This window comes from Melanaphis sacchari, unplaced genomic scaffold (genome assembly GCF_002803265.2).
Source record: "Melanaphis sacchari strain LSU unplaced genomic scaffold, SCAv2.0 Contig40_pilon_pilon, whole genome shotgun sequence".
Lineage (NCBI taxonomy): Eukaryota > Metazoa > Arthropoda > Insecta > Hemiptera > Aphididae > Melanaphis > Melanaphis sacchari.
Genome location: NW_020271264.1, coordinates 929982 through 945212, shown reverse-complemented (window position 1 = coordinate 945212; position 15231 = coordinate 929982). Strand labels below are relative to the sequence as shown.

The 15231-nt window shown below is 25.9% G+C and overlaps 4 protein-coding genes across 4 annotated transcripts in view; all 4 read right to left on the bottom strand.

Annotated features, from left to right (window-relative positions):
• Window positions 1–2567: 2567 nt before the first annotated feature.
• On the bottom strand, window positions 2568–5434 carry LOC112597328 (60S ribosomal protein L34). The gene is made up of 4 exons (XM_025343325.1): window positions 5326–5434; window positions 5141–5213; window positions 4843–5040; window positions 2568–2718 (listed from the first exon to the last, which is right to left on the bottom strand). Exons 2-4 carry the CDS (start codon window positions 5203–5205, stop codon window positions 2619–2621), a joined length of 363 nt encoding a protein of 120 aa, XP_025199110.1. The 5' UTR covers window positions 5206–5213; window positions 5326–5434; the 3' UTR covers window positions 2568–2618.
• A 1971-nt stretch (window positions 5435–7405) lies between these two features.
• Window positions 7406–8343, bottom strand: LOC112597342 (gamma-aminobutyric acid receptor-associated protein). The gene is made up of 3 exons (XM_025343349.1): window positions 8245–8343; window positions 7797–7994; window positions 7406–7724 (listed from the first exon to the last, which is right to left on the bottom strand). Exons 1-3 carry the CDS (start codon window positions 8332–8334, stop codon window positions 7656–7658), a joined length of 357 nt encoding a protein of 118 aa, XP_025199134.1. The 5' UTR covers window positions 8335–8343; the 3' UTR covers window positions 7406–7655.
• Window positions 8331–8881, bottom strand: LOC112597340. The gene is made up of 2 exons (XM_025343348.1): window positions 8848–8881; window positions 8331–8783 (listed from the first exon to the last, which is right to left on the bottom strand). Exons 1-2 carry the CDS (start codon window positions 8864–8866, stop codon window positions 8350–8352), a joined length of 453 nt encoding a protein of 150 aa, XP_025199133.1. The 5' UTR covers window positions 8867–8881; the 3' UTR covers window positions 8331–8349.
• Window positions 8882–14583: 5702 nt separating this feature from the next.
• LOC112597401 (60S ribosomal protein L22-like) overlaps window positions 14584–15231 on the bottom strand; it is a 3065-nt gene continuing 2417 nt past the window's right edge. The window contains exon 6 of the mRNA XM_025343446.1: window positions 14584–14699. Coding sequence (XP_025199231.1) covers window positions 14655–14699 — 45 coding nt within the window. The 3' untranslated portion in view covers window positions 14584–14654. The remainder of the gene's footprint in view (window positions 14700–15231) is intronic.

Below are 15231 nucleotides of genomic sequence, written 5' to 3'. Positions count from 1 at the left end.
TTTAATTACAAAAATAATCAAAACTACATTTTAATTACTTCACACATTTATTTTTCATGTTTTGAACTGACAGCGCCGCGGGGACTGCTTACGCATTACATCACACCCATATAATATTTATATAACTCAGGTTAAGTCATAGTATTTATATTAAACGAATCTCTAATTTACCTATCTATTAAAAAATAAAATAAACATAGTTTTATTTCAATATTTAGTTTAAATTCTCAATACTTTTCGCTGTTTTTATACACAATTTTATCATTTTTTTATGATGACATCAATTTACTAATCATGTCATTTGAATCAATGGTATTATCTATAATATATACTTACTAATTAGATACTTTTAAAAATTTTAACTTTAACCTCACTTAATTTTTTTTTTTTTTTAATCGAAACCTATCTATAAAATGTATCAATTTAATTACTTGTTTATTACTAATAAACGTAATAAATAACGATTTTAATGTTCTTAAAACTTACTCAATATTATTTATTCATCACCTAAAATTACATTTACAGTGATTTTACTTACTTAAAATTTGACTTAACTAATAAAAGATTATTTAAAACTAGAAATTTTTAAAAACTGAAACTAATCCATAATATAAGATATTTAATTACAACATTTAAGTCTTTATTTTAAAGAGCTCACTGCCTCCATCAATAAGTATGTAACATGGTCAGATGGATGGTTATCCAGTTTAACCAGTTAAATACATTATGTCCATAGCCGCATTGTTTCAATTTTTTTAAACACAAATTTATATGCAGACCATGAACCTTGCCTGGAATTTATCCATTTTATTTAAGCCAAATACTATACAGCTAATCGTGTTAAATGTGTAATAATTGAAAACCTAATGAAGAATTTGAGTTTTTAATACACAACACAACTACTCTACTTACAGGTACCTACCATGTAAAATTGTTTTTTTAACAATAATGTATGTCTTATTATGGATATTTTAAACATGAAACAAATGACACCAAGATCATGATTAAAATAAAGTTTAAAACACCCATAAGTGAATAATGCGAGCTTATTCCAATTGACTAAATAATTTAAAGCGCTCATTTAAAATGAAACATTAAATTAATTTATACATATTAAGCAAGTATAAAACTTAATGAAATGTATTCCTTTATGTTTTATCATAATGTACACAATCATTTAAAACAAAGTTAAAATTGTTAGAAGACACTGAATATGTTAACAAACATATTGTAATATGTCTAGACCACTATAGCTAGTGATCAATGAAAAATATTAACTAGATACATTTAAAACATTTGTTGAGAAATCATAACACATCGTGTGTGAGCTGGACGATAACCAAAAACAATGAAACTTAATTTTAACTTGATGAATTTAATATTTTCCTCCACATCAACCTTAAAATTTTTAATTAAATATTATTGATAATGCAAATTTACTTTAACATTAACTTAACTAAAACACATTATTTTCAATAACTTATTTAAATAAGTTAACTTAAGTAGACTGAACTAAAAAATTTTTGATGAATAAAAAACAAAAGATTAAACAATAAAAAAAAAACAAATTTCAGAAAAATATAATTATTGGGTAATAAAGTGACACTTAACAGTATTAATTTTAGAAATTATGTACATATAACTGTGGTATGTATCCCACGTTATTGTAGTATAGAATATTAGTATTATATTTAATACTTGTGTAAATTTCCAGTCAGAAAACAAATTGTATACTGTTTGAATAAGGTTTAATTACTGCTTCTACATTTTTAGTTATGAGAACATACGTTTTTCTCTTTATTTGATTTACAATATGCACAAGAAAATGTTTCAATATTACGAATCAATGACCAGAATTGTATTTTTTTTAGATATCTGTGATCTTATTTAACCACATGGGTCACAGAAAGTATATTGTTTATACTTGTAAATAAGTAGATATAAAATTAATGTATTTTCAATTCAACAGACTTCACTAAGAATTTTAGATTGGTTGTCAGTCATAGATACAAATATGATCATGAATTAACAAATTAATTTGGTCTGTTTATATTTGTATCTATCTTAAAGGACTTACTAAAATACAATTTTTATTGTAAATTTATGCCAAACTATTAATGAATCTTTTTTGTCAAATATTTAATATCAACATTTTCTAAACGTGATATAATAATTTATAAAATATTTTAGCTTTTTAAAATGTTGATAGTCATTTTAAAGTTTTTTTAATGTATGCATTAACATAATATTATTGCAAATGAATAAGATTTTAACATAAATTTTATATCATACATTAATACTGATAAAAATGTAAATAAAAAATTAAATATATTTTTGTAATTTAGTCTGTGCTTAAAAGACCATCTCTACTTGGAATCACTTTTTTCTTATATAATGAATTATAAAATTAAACACAAACATTAAATAAACCTACTTAATACCTACCATCAGCAGAGCTAAGTCTCAATTTATAATTTTTAAATGTCTGTATAGTTTATACTCAAATCATATACATCATAGAACATGGGAAAAACTATTAGATAGATAGAGAAAAATTAAAATATAAGTCTGATAATAAATTTAAACATTTATTTTGAAAATTGGTTAAGTAAAACTACTCATTTGGAGGTTTTCAACTTGTTCTTGGTTGAGCTCTTCTGTGATCGTAAAACTTTAACGACAATTTTCTGTTCTTCAACCAAAAACGCTCTGAGGATCCTAAAAAGTAAATAATTATACATTAAAAATACCATTAAATCATTATTATAATATAAATATGCATATGCATGAATTATTGAAACAAAACTTATTGCAACTTTCTAGCAAAATAATTGTTTAAGAATGTAAACCGTCCATGACGCAGCATGTTTTTTTAGCTTAATATTAAATGCTGACTAAAATAAAAATGAATACTCATTAGCATAACATATTGAAATAACTATATAAATTCTTTAACTTAAAAGATATCTTAAACAAAACAAACAAATAAATTTACCAATTAGTTTCATTTTTAATTTCTTAACTCTTAACCTTAGAAAAATGAATACAAGAACTATAAAATATAGATAGAAAAAAATATCATTCTTACATAATATTAAGGTAATAAATTTTTCAAACTATTTCAACCAAATAAAATATAAATCTTTTGTCTACAAGCAAAGTGGGAAAAAAATTAAACTAATTAAACTAATCCCTAAAAGATAATTATAAATGTAGAAAACACTAAAAAGCAGTCCTTTGTTTTGTGAAAATTAAAATTAGAGAAAATATAAATAGTACTATTTAAATTATCCTTAAATAAAGTCATACCCTCAGATAAATTCCACAAAAAAATTAAAAAGCTTATGTATTTAACGTAAAGTGTACCACAAGTAATAACATTAATATATAATTAGGAATTAAATACAATGCCAACAAAAAATTAATGTTAATGCATGCTTTTTAAAATGAATGTTTTAAATACAATTAAAAACTAAAATTCAGTGGCCAAAAAATGCTATTTCAATAAAAAAAATTGTGAGATGTATAGTACTATAAAAACTATCAAACAAATTCTTAATGACAATATTATGCTTTTTAACTTCTAATCGTAGACACAAAACTCATTTATAAAATATAGTTTAACTAATAAAATAAAATAAAAATTACATTTTACTATAAACCATTACAATTTGATAAATATTATATCAACTAAATGTACAGCAACATGTAGCCTTAGATTAAAACTCATTAGTTCTAAGAGTGTTCAATGCTGTAATTACTTTAGGGAGTTTGTATCGATTAAATCACTAATGCTATCATGATGCAACCTTCTTTACTCCCTTACGAGATGTCAGTACAAACACTGTATGTTTTCTCTCTGATACATGTGCAACATAGACAAATTACAACCATAAAAAAACAATTTTATATGATTAAATTGTATCTTCATAGCACATAGATAAGTAAGAAAAACAAATATTACGCTGACTTCATACTAATATAAATTAAACCAATATTATTATATTTCTAAGAACTATATAATTCACACATTTATTAAAAAATAAAATATATTAACTGTGACATTAATAACATTCAACTTCAAAAAAAAAAATAGAAATTCATAACATATTAACAAGCTACAGTAGGCATATTTTTGATAAAAAATCATTGTTACTCTATAGACAATTATAAAACTAAGAATTATTAAGATGGATTAATTTTAGTTCAACGATTAATAAATTTTGGATAAATACTTTGACATTCAATATTAAAATAAGGTATCTTTTTTGAATTAATTATAATTTAATACATTAAACAGTGGATAGAAAAAAAATGTATAAATAACATACTGAATAATGTTTAAGGGGATTAGAAGTGGTGATTTTTCCTTCTTCATTCAACATCCACACAACATAAAATTATAGAAATTCTATTTCCAACGTGCCAAATGACATAATGAAACGAAAAAAATTCTAAACAGATTTGAATTTGTCATCAAGTGCACTTGAGATAGACTTTTCACAATTTTTGGATTAAACCAAAACCTTAATAATGTTATACTAAATTATTTTAACAGGGTAAGGTACATATTAAATGCTTATAATTGATGACAAAACGTACACATATATATATACCATAATAATACATAGTATAATTTTTTTTTTTTTTTGTATAAGAATATTGATTTTATGTTGAATACTGGTGTATAAATTAAAATCATAACAATTATACCTAACCTATTTTTCAATCTATAACATAACATGGTATCTAATGCAAAAATATCTACTGTTACAAATTAAAACCAAAATTAGTATCAAACCAAAATAATAATGTTTAAGAAATAATCAGCATTTTACATACTTTTCACGGACACAACTATGACATAAAACTCCACCGTATGCTCGTTTAACTGTCTTCTTGCGTTTGCACATACGACTCTTCTCAATGGCTCTAGCCGGCTTGATACCATGTAACTTGATTTTACAGTTACCGCACTTGGGTACACGCTTTGGCTTTTTTAAGTATTGATAGACTAAACGTCCACCAGGAGTGCGTACCCTGAAACACACAAGATATTAAATATAATGCTACGATATAAAAATAAACAAAAAAAAATAGTAAAATAAATAATTCTCGAACCGATTGACATAATACTCACATACGCCTCCTATTACTTTTGGTGTTGTACGAAAGCCGCCTCCTAAATACTACACTTTGACCCATGGTTGGTCCTGAAAGCAATTAGAAAAACTACGTAAAATAAGGAATTCAAAATGCACGACAACAAAAGATAAGCGTTTAAAATTATTAAGATCGAATCGGATGAAAAATAATATAACTTACCTTTTTAGTGTCAGTGACGAAGAATAAGTAATAAAAAGATCCACACACGATCACCAGTGTGTGATCGTCAGTCAACAAAACCGAAAACATTAACCAATAATGATAACGTGAACATGGATGAGACCAAAACGTCATGGAAGAAAAACCCGCGAAATACGTAACTATTATGACGGTTTTAAATTTCCCTTTTTTTGTACAAACCACTATTGAACAATAAAAATTAATCGTACATTCACACATCACACACAAATACATTACTGTATATTATTATTTATTATACATTATAGTGCATTGTGCATTACGTTTTACGCATTTAAATGTCAGTCACTGACAGGTGAGTGGACAAGATTAATTGTCAAATCAATAACATAAAAATATTTTGTGTGAATATTTTCATTTATAATTTTTACCAACACAATATACCATATTGAATGGATTTGTCCACCAAGCCCTTTAACCTTGTAGCCGTCTTTGGTGACACACTGACATACGTATCAAATACATTCACTTAATTACATAAACACTATTAATTATGATTTTTATCGTAACAATGATTACATTTAAAAAACAATGAAATCTTTAAAAATAATATTTTATCTTGCATCACTATGAGATTTGACCTTGATATGTTTCAATTTAAAATGTAAATTTTTTTTTTTGGAACACACTCATACCTTTAATTATTTTGTGTCATAAAATAAACTAAAAAAAAAAAAAAAAATTACATAACTTATGCTTATTGTTAACTGTTTTATAGATTGTATAATAAAAATATTTTATAACAAAAAAAAAACAAAAATTAAATTAACCAGGAAAACAGCTCTCCAATTTCAGTCTATATTATGTCAATTAATAAAATTTAAATTTAAATCCAACATTGTAATTGATCAATTATATTATGTTCAAGACTTAAATGCAGTAGTTGGAGTTTAATCAAGAAAATCATAATAACTAGACATAAAAAACTAATTGTTTCATATTTGATGGACATAGAAAGAAAAATAGATTAATGAACTTGTTTAAATTAATCAACTTTTATGATTATTTAAATAAAGATTACTTTAGCTATACCCGTGCACTGTACAAAATGCATTTGTATTAATTTTAACGCCTAATGCTAACATTAGGTGTATCACATGTAAATAAATAATATTTGTAATTATCTGATTTGGTGTGTGACAATACAATATAGTTGATAAATTTGACATAAAAACTTAACATAATTGCCCAGCATTGTTTTGTTTTGACCATTTAACAGAAGCATTTTAATTTACAAATTTTTTTTTTCTTTGTTGAACCAAAATTTGATTTCCTTTCCATTTTGGATCAAAAATCAATAACTCATAAAGCTTGTAAAGAAATATCAAAATACATTGGGTATTTTACTATTAACCTAAATAAAAATTATTCACTATAATACTAATTTCAAAGATTAATGGATAAAATAATATCTATGTATATTTGCTAATTATTTAAAATAATAACAACTCGATTTTTCATCAAATTTACAGTTAGGAATAGACTTAAAACTTACTTGGCAATGTACTCCATTAAAAAAAAAAAATAAAAGAATCAGATGAGTAGTTTAACGTTTAAGAGAACAAGTGTGAGAAAGATTTCCATTTTCACTTTTATAAATAAAATATATTTTCTATAATTTAATTTACTGCTATTAACTATTGTCATTTTAAGATAAATAATAACTAATAATCTTAAAAATTAATGAAATATACAATAAAAGAATTAGTCATAAAAAATTAATATTTTTATTATTTTATTAAGTTTGATTTTTAAACTATCTCTATATGAGTGGTTTAATAAACAATACACAATTAATATTACTAATATATAATAAAGAATTTATTTTAAATAATTATAAATATATACAAGATGAGTGGCCATTTTTGTAATGCTAATGGTTTCTGAAATGGCAAAATAATTTTAAATATTTTTACACACAGAATTTATTAGCACACCGAAACATTTAGCTATAAATATCTTAAAAACAAGTCATAATAAGCTTAATAAAAATAATAAGAAATCAAACAAAGGTTAATATTTTAGCAAAATGATAATTTACATAGTATCTAACAATACATAAACATGTCATACTTTTTATAGCAATATAAAATAACTTTTATACCGCTATATATGAGAAACTTATATCATAAACATAATAATAGTATTATTATTTTTTTTTTTTGTTTTTGGTATAATATATAACCAATTTTTAATACATTTTATTTCTTTTTTTTGGTCATTAAATATTCAAAGAGTGCATTTTGAAATGAACAATGAAAAAAACAACCAACCGATATTTCCAAAGTGAATTACACTCGTCCATATACATTTTCATCGCTATATGCAATGTACAAGAAGTAATCTTCTTCACGGTGGTCCTAAAAAACAAAAACAAAAAAATGGTTCAAATTAATAAAAGGCATTTAAGCATTGACCTTGGAAACACTCACATTGTATAATGATCCCATTGTGGCACTGGTTGGTGGAATGACGTTGTTGACGAAAAAGAACAGGGCGTCTTCGGGACGCAAGTGAACGCGCTTTCTGATAAGGAAGTAAAACTGGCCGACCGTCAGGTCAGAGGGTACCAGGTACTTTTTCTTATCAAGCTCGCCGATACGCGATTTAGGGGCCTTCTCAACGATCACCTTTAAAATTAAATAAAAACGTAATACAAACAAGACAACAACAACAAACAAGTAAACAACAATGACGGCGGTAGAGCAATAATCAAAGAGGAGAAACCCGACATTGACCTTTGCCTCGATAAAAATAAACGAATTACGTCGTGGACAATGGCCAACAATACTACGGGGAAAGTAAGAAAATGAAAAGGGCAAAAATGTTTGGGACATTTCATGAATTCCGAACTGCCGTCATCGTCGGACTCTGTCTCACCGGAACCCTGTCGGGATACTTCTTCCGGATTTTCTCGCCTTCAGTCTTCCTTTTCTCGAAAACGTTGTCTTCTTTGTACTGGAACTTCATTGTGTATCGCGAAGTTTAACAACACAAAGGCCGACGATAGACGACCTGATGAACGGAAACGGTCTGTATCGACTGACTGAGCAGCAGTTTGAACGCAATAGACGGGCTCACAGTAACAGAAGTAACAAATAACAATGACAATATACGTCGTAGCCACAGAGTAGCGGGGTACGGGGTTTGTTGTTTTCGTTGGGCATGGTCGTGCGGGGTGCGGGCGTCAGCTGACCGACGGCCGTACCAACCGTACGGGCCGCCGCGGTGGAAGGCTGCGAACGGCCATCGCGGCCAAGTGGATGGACGTCGGTCGACTGATGGACGACAAACGGGTGGACGCCAGCCGCAGTCCAAATCGGTGCACGGTTGTGGCCCTTTCGACCGAACCCTGTTGGAAGTTCGGGCGTCGTGGTTGCCTGACCTGAGTGAACAGCCCCAGCTGATCGCCGCGGAAACTGCGACGATAATAATATGAGTACAATAAGACCCACTAGGCAATGGGCATTGGGCATTGCTTACTGCGCAGCAGTGGCGACATCGCGGATGACGTTACCCTTTGTTCCCGTGTGGCTCGACCGAGTCGACGGTGCAGCTGACGTCCGCGTTGACGTAGGTCCTTGTCTTGTAATCGCGCGATACTTACAAATATAAATGCGTGCTATTGTTTTTTGCAATAAACGGCCAGGTGAAGCCGGTCCGCTGCTCGTTTACTAAAAAAATTTAAGCGTATGCTGGCATCGGCTAAAACGATTTTTTTTTCAGTTCCAATTTCCCAGTTCAGTACCGTCCAAGGGTGTGCTCAAACTTCACATTATTTACAGAGCATACAGTACAAAGTATAAACATGAATACCGACCCCATTTCCTCTAAAATAAAAACATAATTTATGTTAAGTATCAAAATATAAATGTATTACTGTTAAATTATATCTAAACTAGAAAGAAAAATTATTATTATTTGATAATCAATGCGATTATTTTCCATCTAATACCACCGTTCATTAGTACCTACCCTACTGGCTAATGGCTACTATACCTACGAGTATTTTGTTCTGATAAATTGAAAAGTAAACTTGAATTTACAATTTAAAAACATTTTTTTCAGTGTTTCATTTACTTTCGTTTTATTGCCTATAATATTTTATGTTAAAATTATATCTGCGTGTTATTATTTGAAGTAAAACATACCTATCGCTTATCGTTCACAAATATAAATAAAAAGTGTATCACCAATTTTTATCTCAAAACAATTTTTTAATGTAACAAATATGTAGATACCGATTAATGAAAATTAAAAACAACCAATGTAAGAACTGAAAAAATATGTTTTGCAACTCCCTCTCAGACTTACACATTTTTTCCATTTGTAAGCAATGATTACCTTGTGAATTACCTTCAATCTTGACCATCATAAAACTTATTCGATTGTAATATTATTGTCTAAGTTTTTCAGAACTATTATAGAACCAAAATACTATGTAAAGAAGAACTAAGGGAAGGGGTAGTTCATACTTTACGTTTTTTTATAGATTTGTATTTTTAATTGGATAATGTTGATGTTTATATGTCAATGACATTAAAAGTTTGTGTCTATTCACTTATTTTTATTCATATATGTAATAAATACTAAAGGTTGCAGAAAAATTGTTAATTATAAAAAATTCATTATTTTGTTTAAAATTTAAATAATAATAATTTTTTTCATTTTTGAATGTGTATCTAAGTTAACATTTCATAATAAAGCGGAGAGCTCTATTGGCATATGTAAATTATTTAAACTCTATATTAATTCCTGAAACGACGCACATTAACACATCTGTTTTCCTCAAAAAATTACAACAACAATTTCGAGCTAATCAAAAGTATTTCAAACACGTCAACCAAGTAACAAAGATACCTACAAACATTTACAAAATGACCATATTATGTCTATGTACAATTGATATAGCCATGGCTATATTGCAATTTAATATATATATATATATATATATATATATATATATATATATATATATATATATATATATATATATTATGTATAGGTAGGTACCATAAATAGTTCATAATATTACACCATTGACAATAGACGACGAAGTAGGTAACATGATTCTATAATATAACATGTATCCACAGAATTAATACATAATTTAATATTATTACATATCAGTAAATGGGTAAGCGGGAAAAAATCATGAAAATGCCTGCACTTTTTTTTATTACTCAGTTATATTGATAAGATTTTTAACATTTTGACCGATTTAAGCAAAATAGGTACAGTTTACCCAATTTCAGTGGCGTAATTATTATTATTATATTATGGGATATATAATGTATTAGATAAACATAAAATGGGGGGAGACTTATAACCATGCCCTTAAAATTATATATTGCATATTATATCCGTGATTATAACATAATATGAGTAATTTTATAATATTATATCAAGTATAAGTTTATGCATTAAACATATAAAAAAAAGTTTTTAAGTTTCTAGGGGTTAGGTATATAAAATTAAATTTAACAACAAAAATAAAAACAAAATTTAAGTTAATAAAAAAACATAAAACTCATATGTTTTAAATTTTGAAGCCAAATAGAAAATTGTGATAATAATATGTTATAATTTGTAAGCTCTTTTTGCTAGTTTTTTTCGTGAGTACCAACCTATTTTTGTACGATTCTGGTAAATGAAATCAAAAACACCATATAAATAAAAATAATCAAAGTATAGGTACTGAATTACTTATTTAGGCGAGGATCGATAAAAAAAAGGCCGGGATGCTAAATAATTTATTGGGCAAATAACAACATTTTTTTTTTGGAAAATTTAAAATATATAGATTGTTTATAAAATATTAAGATATTTTATTTTGCTGCAAAAGTATTGAAAATACGTTAAAAAACGTAAAAAGGTACCAAGTTACAACAAACATTCTATTAAAATTGTACAATATTATAAAAAAAAAAAATAATAGAATTCCTAAAATTCTAGTATCTAAATACACTTATAAATTTATATAAATAGGAGCAAATTATATTATAGGGCAAGAAATACTATAGCATCTGTAGCATCCCACTATCCCAGCATACTAGCCTGCAATCCACGCCTATACATATTTAATACTTTATAATATGTATACATAAATTAATATATTATAGAAATGACGAAACGTACAATATTGTACTATAGCGTCAGACTTCATTCTCACTATTGAAAGTCCCTCAAACAGTCCAAACGACTCAAACGTATACCTACATTATAATATTATTTGAAAATAAGACTTCGAAAATTTCAAAATTATAGGATTGTCGACTACAATATGTGAAAGGTACTTGCGATGTCCCAAATAGTGATAAATGAATACCATAGGATGGATATAATATGTATATGAGAACCATCATAAATCTAATATACTCGCTGTTGACAATAACCATAGCAATAATAAAATTGCGAATCAGTCAACCATGTTCTAGCAATTAGGTATAATAATAAAAGACCCCTCAACGGGCTCAACGCATTTAAAATTTATACTATGATTTTCGCTGTGCACACGATATTCATAATATGCTGTGTATGATGAACCTCCTTTCCATATTTTATAATACAATAATGTCTGACTGTATACTACATTGTTATGTAGGTACATAGATGAAAAACAATGAAAAATATTTATTTTTAATAAAAATTATACTATCATATTATAATTCATAGTTAAATTTTTTCGTACCTATATAAATGTATATTTATTTTTTTGTGTGCCTATAATATTATCTATTGTAGTGGAACACATGGAGTTACGTTAAGAAACATCTTTTTTCTACTGGACTTAACTGAACATCGAGCAATGTCCATTTGGACAAGGAAATTCGTTAAAGGAATGCCCCAATAAAAAAAAAAATAAAAAAAATAGTACCATATATTTATAAATATTTATAGTCATTAAAAAATTAGTCCAAACAGATACCCACTATGCCGTACATAGGTATATTACCTACACTCGTAGGTACAACAAAATATTTTTCTTGTGTAACGTGTATAAAAATATATTTTAGATTTATATTATGTAATAATTTTCTATGTATAAAATGTATGTATGTATAATACCCATCGAAATATGCACACTGAAAATTTAAACGTTTCTGTTTTTATATTTCATGTTCGTGTTACATACATACAAATACATTATACAAACAACTCATATGTAATACATGAAAAGCAATTATTCCATACGATATTCTATAGGTAACCTATTTTATACAACGTATAATCTCAACATTATGTAAAAACAATATTAATATATTTTACGACCATTAGATGTTTGGCAGATACGGAAAACTGTCTCGGGTGAGAAAAGATTTTTTCACTAAAAGTAGATACGATTTTACATTTATTTGATAATTGTAATTAAAATTAAAATGTTTTAACAATAACATAATAAAATTTACTTATTTTAGTAATTTTGACAAAATTTTACTCGTAAAAAAAAAAAAATTGATATTGTATTTTCGATATTTTTAATTGCGGTAAGAACAATGTTATTATTATGACTTTATGAGAAATTTTGCATTATTTTTTCAAACAAATTTAGGTACTTACAAGTTACAATCTAAGATTTTACTAAAAATAAGAAAAAAATGTAAATGTTTATAGGTAAATAACACAAATGATCAAACCTCTAATAGAAAATTCCATTTTTTAAATTACAACAGAGAAATAAAATTATGATCTTGACTAAAACTCCATAACTTACTGTTTGAGCGTAAAAGTTTGTATTTTTTCTGATTATTGAAAAAAAAAAAATAGTGAATTTTAATTTTTAATTAATTCACTAATCCGTTTAATACCGACTACATAGATACAAATTCTTAACAGAAATCACTCACGAAATAGTCAGTTTTAAAACGTTAAGTCGAAGCATTTTTATCATTCTAAGTGTTGTCAGATATAAAAATAAAAACACAAAATTACCCAGCATTGACAACATTGAAAAATTGATGCATTTGTAATTCGTATTTCTGCTCAAAATCAAAAATTAGATTAATTCATAATTTTTATATTTTATACTCAAAAAAAAAGTTTGCAGTGGAAAAATTTGAGAATTTTTTATGATTTAAATAATATTACCACGATTTAGAAATAAGAAAATGTTCTATTATGTAATAGATTTCATAATATAACATTCTAAATTTCTAACTTACAAATAAACTTATGAATTTACCTTTTAGTAAAAAAAAAATTTAAGAATTGAATTACTTACTTGAGTCCTAAAAAATTTTAAAAGAATTTTCAAATCAATATTATAAAAATTCTTTGACAAGCATACCCACATTATATAATATATATTATAATTATATTGAATTATAAAATAAAAAAAATATATGCAATAGAGAAAATTGTTCTGTTGCATAGAAAAATACCTATCACTTATTAAGTGTACCTCCTCATTTGAATAGGTCTAAACACTACAGCATGAATTGTAGAATTAAACGATAAACCACTACATAGATAGGCATGAAATACGGTTTTTAACTGAGAGGAACTGTCAACCATACTGCTAATGATATCTTATACATTTATATTGCTTTTCTAACTTATTTATATTATATTAGTAATATGATACTATTTAAACTGTTTTATCAAAAAGAAATCACTATGTAGCAAACTTTAAATGTTTGTTATTAATAAAATGGAAAAATACATTAAGGTTTTGGTTTGTAAGCTTTTTCTTCAAAACGCATATCAAAATTAAAATTAAAAAATATTATGTAACATAATATTCAAATATTTTATAATACTGAAAATAGTGCATATTCTATTTGAATAACCCTAAAATATATCATGTCATCTACACGAAAAAATACTTTTAAAATTACACTAGACTATAGTATTTAATTAATTAAAGAAGTATTTAAAATGACCAAGTACTACTCATTAAATTCAACATCTAAGTGTCAGGTTATGCTTAAATACCTAATATACTTGTCTATCGTTAAAAAAAAAATTAAGTTATAGGAAATATTGTATATTTATATATAAAGTAGCTAAAATTCAGGAAAACCAAAACATACTACAACTATTATTAAGTTTTAATTATTTTAAAGGGTATATTCCGAGATGATATATAGCTCTTTTAAATGTTGTATGGGTCTTTTTGCTAAAATTTAATCACTTATTGATTTTATTATATAGTTTTTATTTATAGTGACATATTGCAAGCAGATATGTGGCATAAAAATTAATAACAAAATAAATATTTTATTGTTTTCTTTTTTTTATTATTAATAAGATGTGTACAAGGAGTCAAACAATTAAAAATAAAATTTGTTTTAATCAGCGTTATCCTCTTCGTCATCATCTTCAGCGTTATTGATCTGTAACACAAACATTTTACAAATTAATTGATTTAAAATATAAAGCAATTATTATCTATTATCTCAAAATTGTAAATTAACTATTTATAATGTAAAAAAATGTATTATAACATACATATTTTTAAAGTATACAAAACAATATGCAAATATTAGCAAGAACAAATCTATTTTTTGAACTTCTTAATTTGTTGCTAAACCTATCAAATTAGATTAATATAATTGATTAGTTATTATTACACACACTAGTTACATATTAATTGAATATTTTATTGTTTTCAAATTGAGGTTACTGATTTGTTTAGCATATTATTATTTTAAGTTAATACTGAGTATCTGAAGTTGTTAACTTAAACAATTTTATTCTTAAATATAAAACCTAACCTATCTTTCATTTATAATATAATTAAAAAAATTGCTTGCCTTGGCTGATATTATATCATTAATGATTAACTATTTTATATAAGTAAAATAGCTGTCCCAACACAGCATTGCCCGTGTATTAGATTTTTTTTGGCATTTTCGTAGGCCGTGG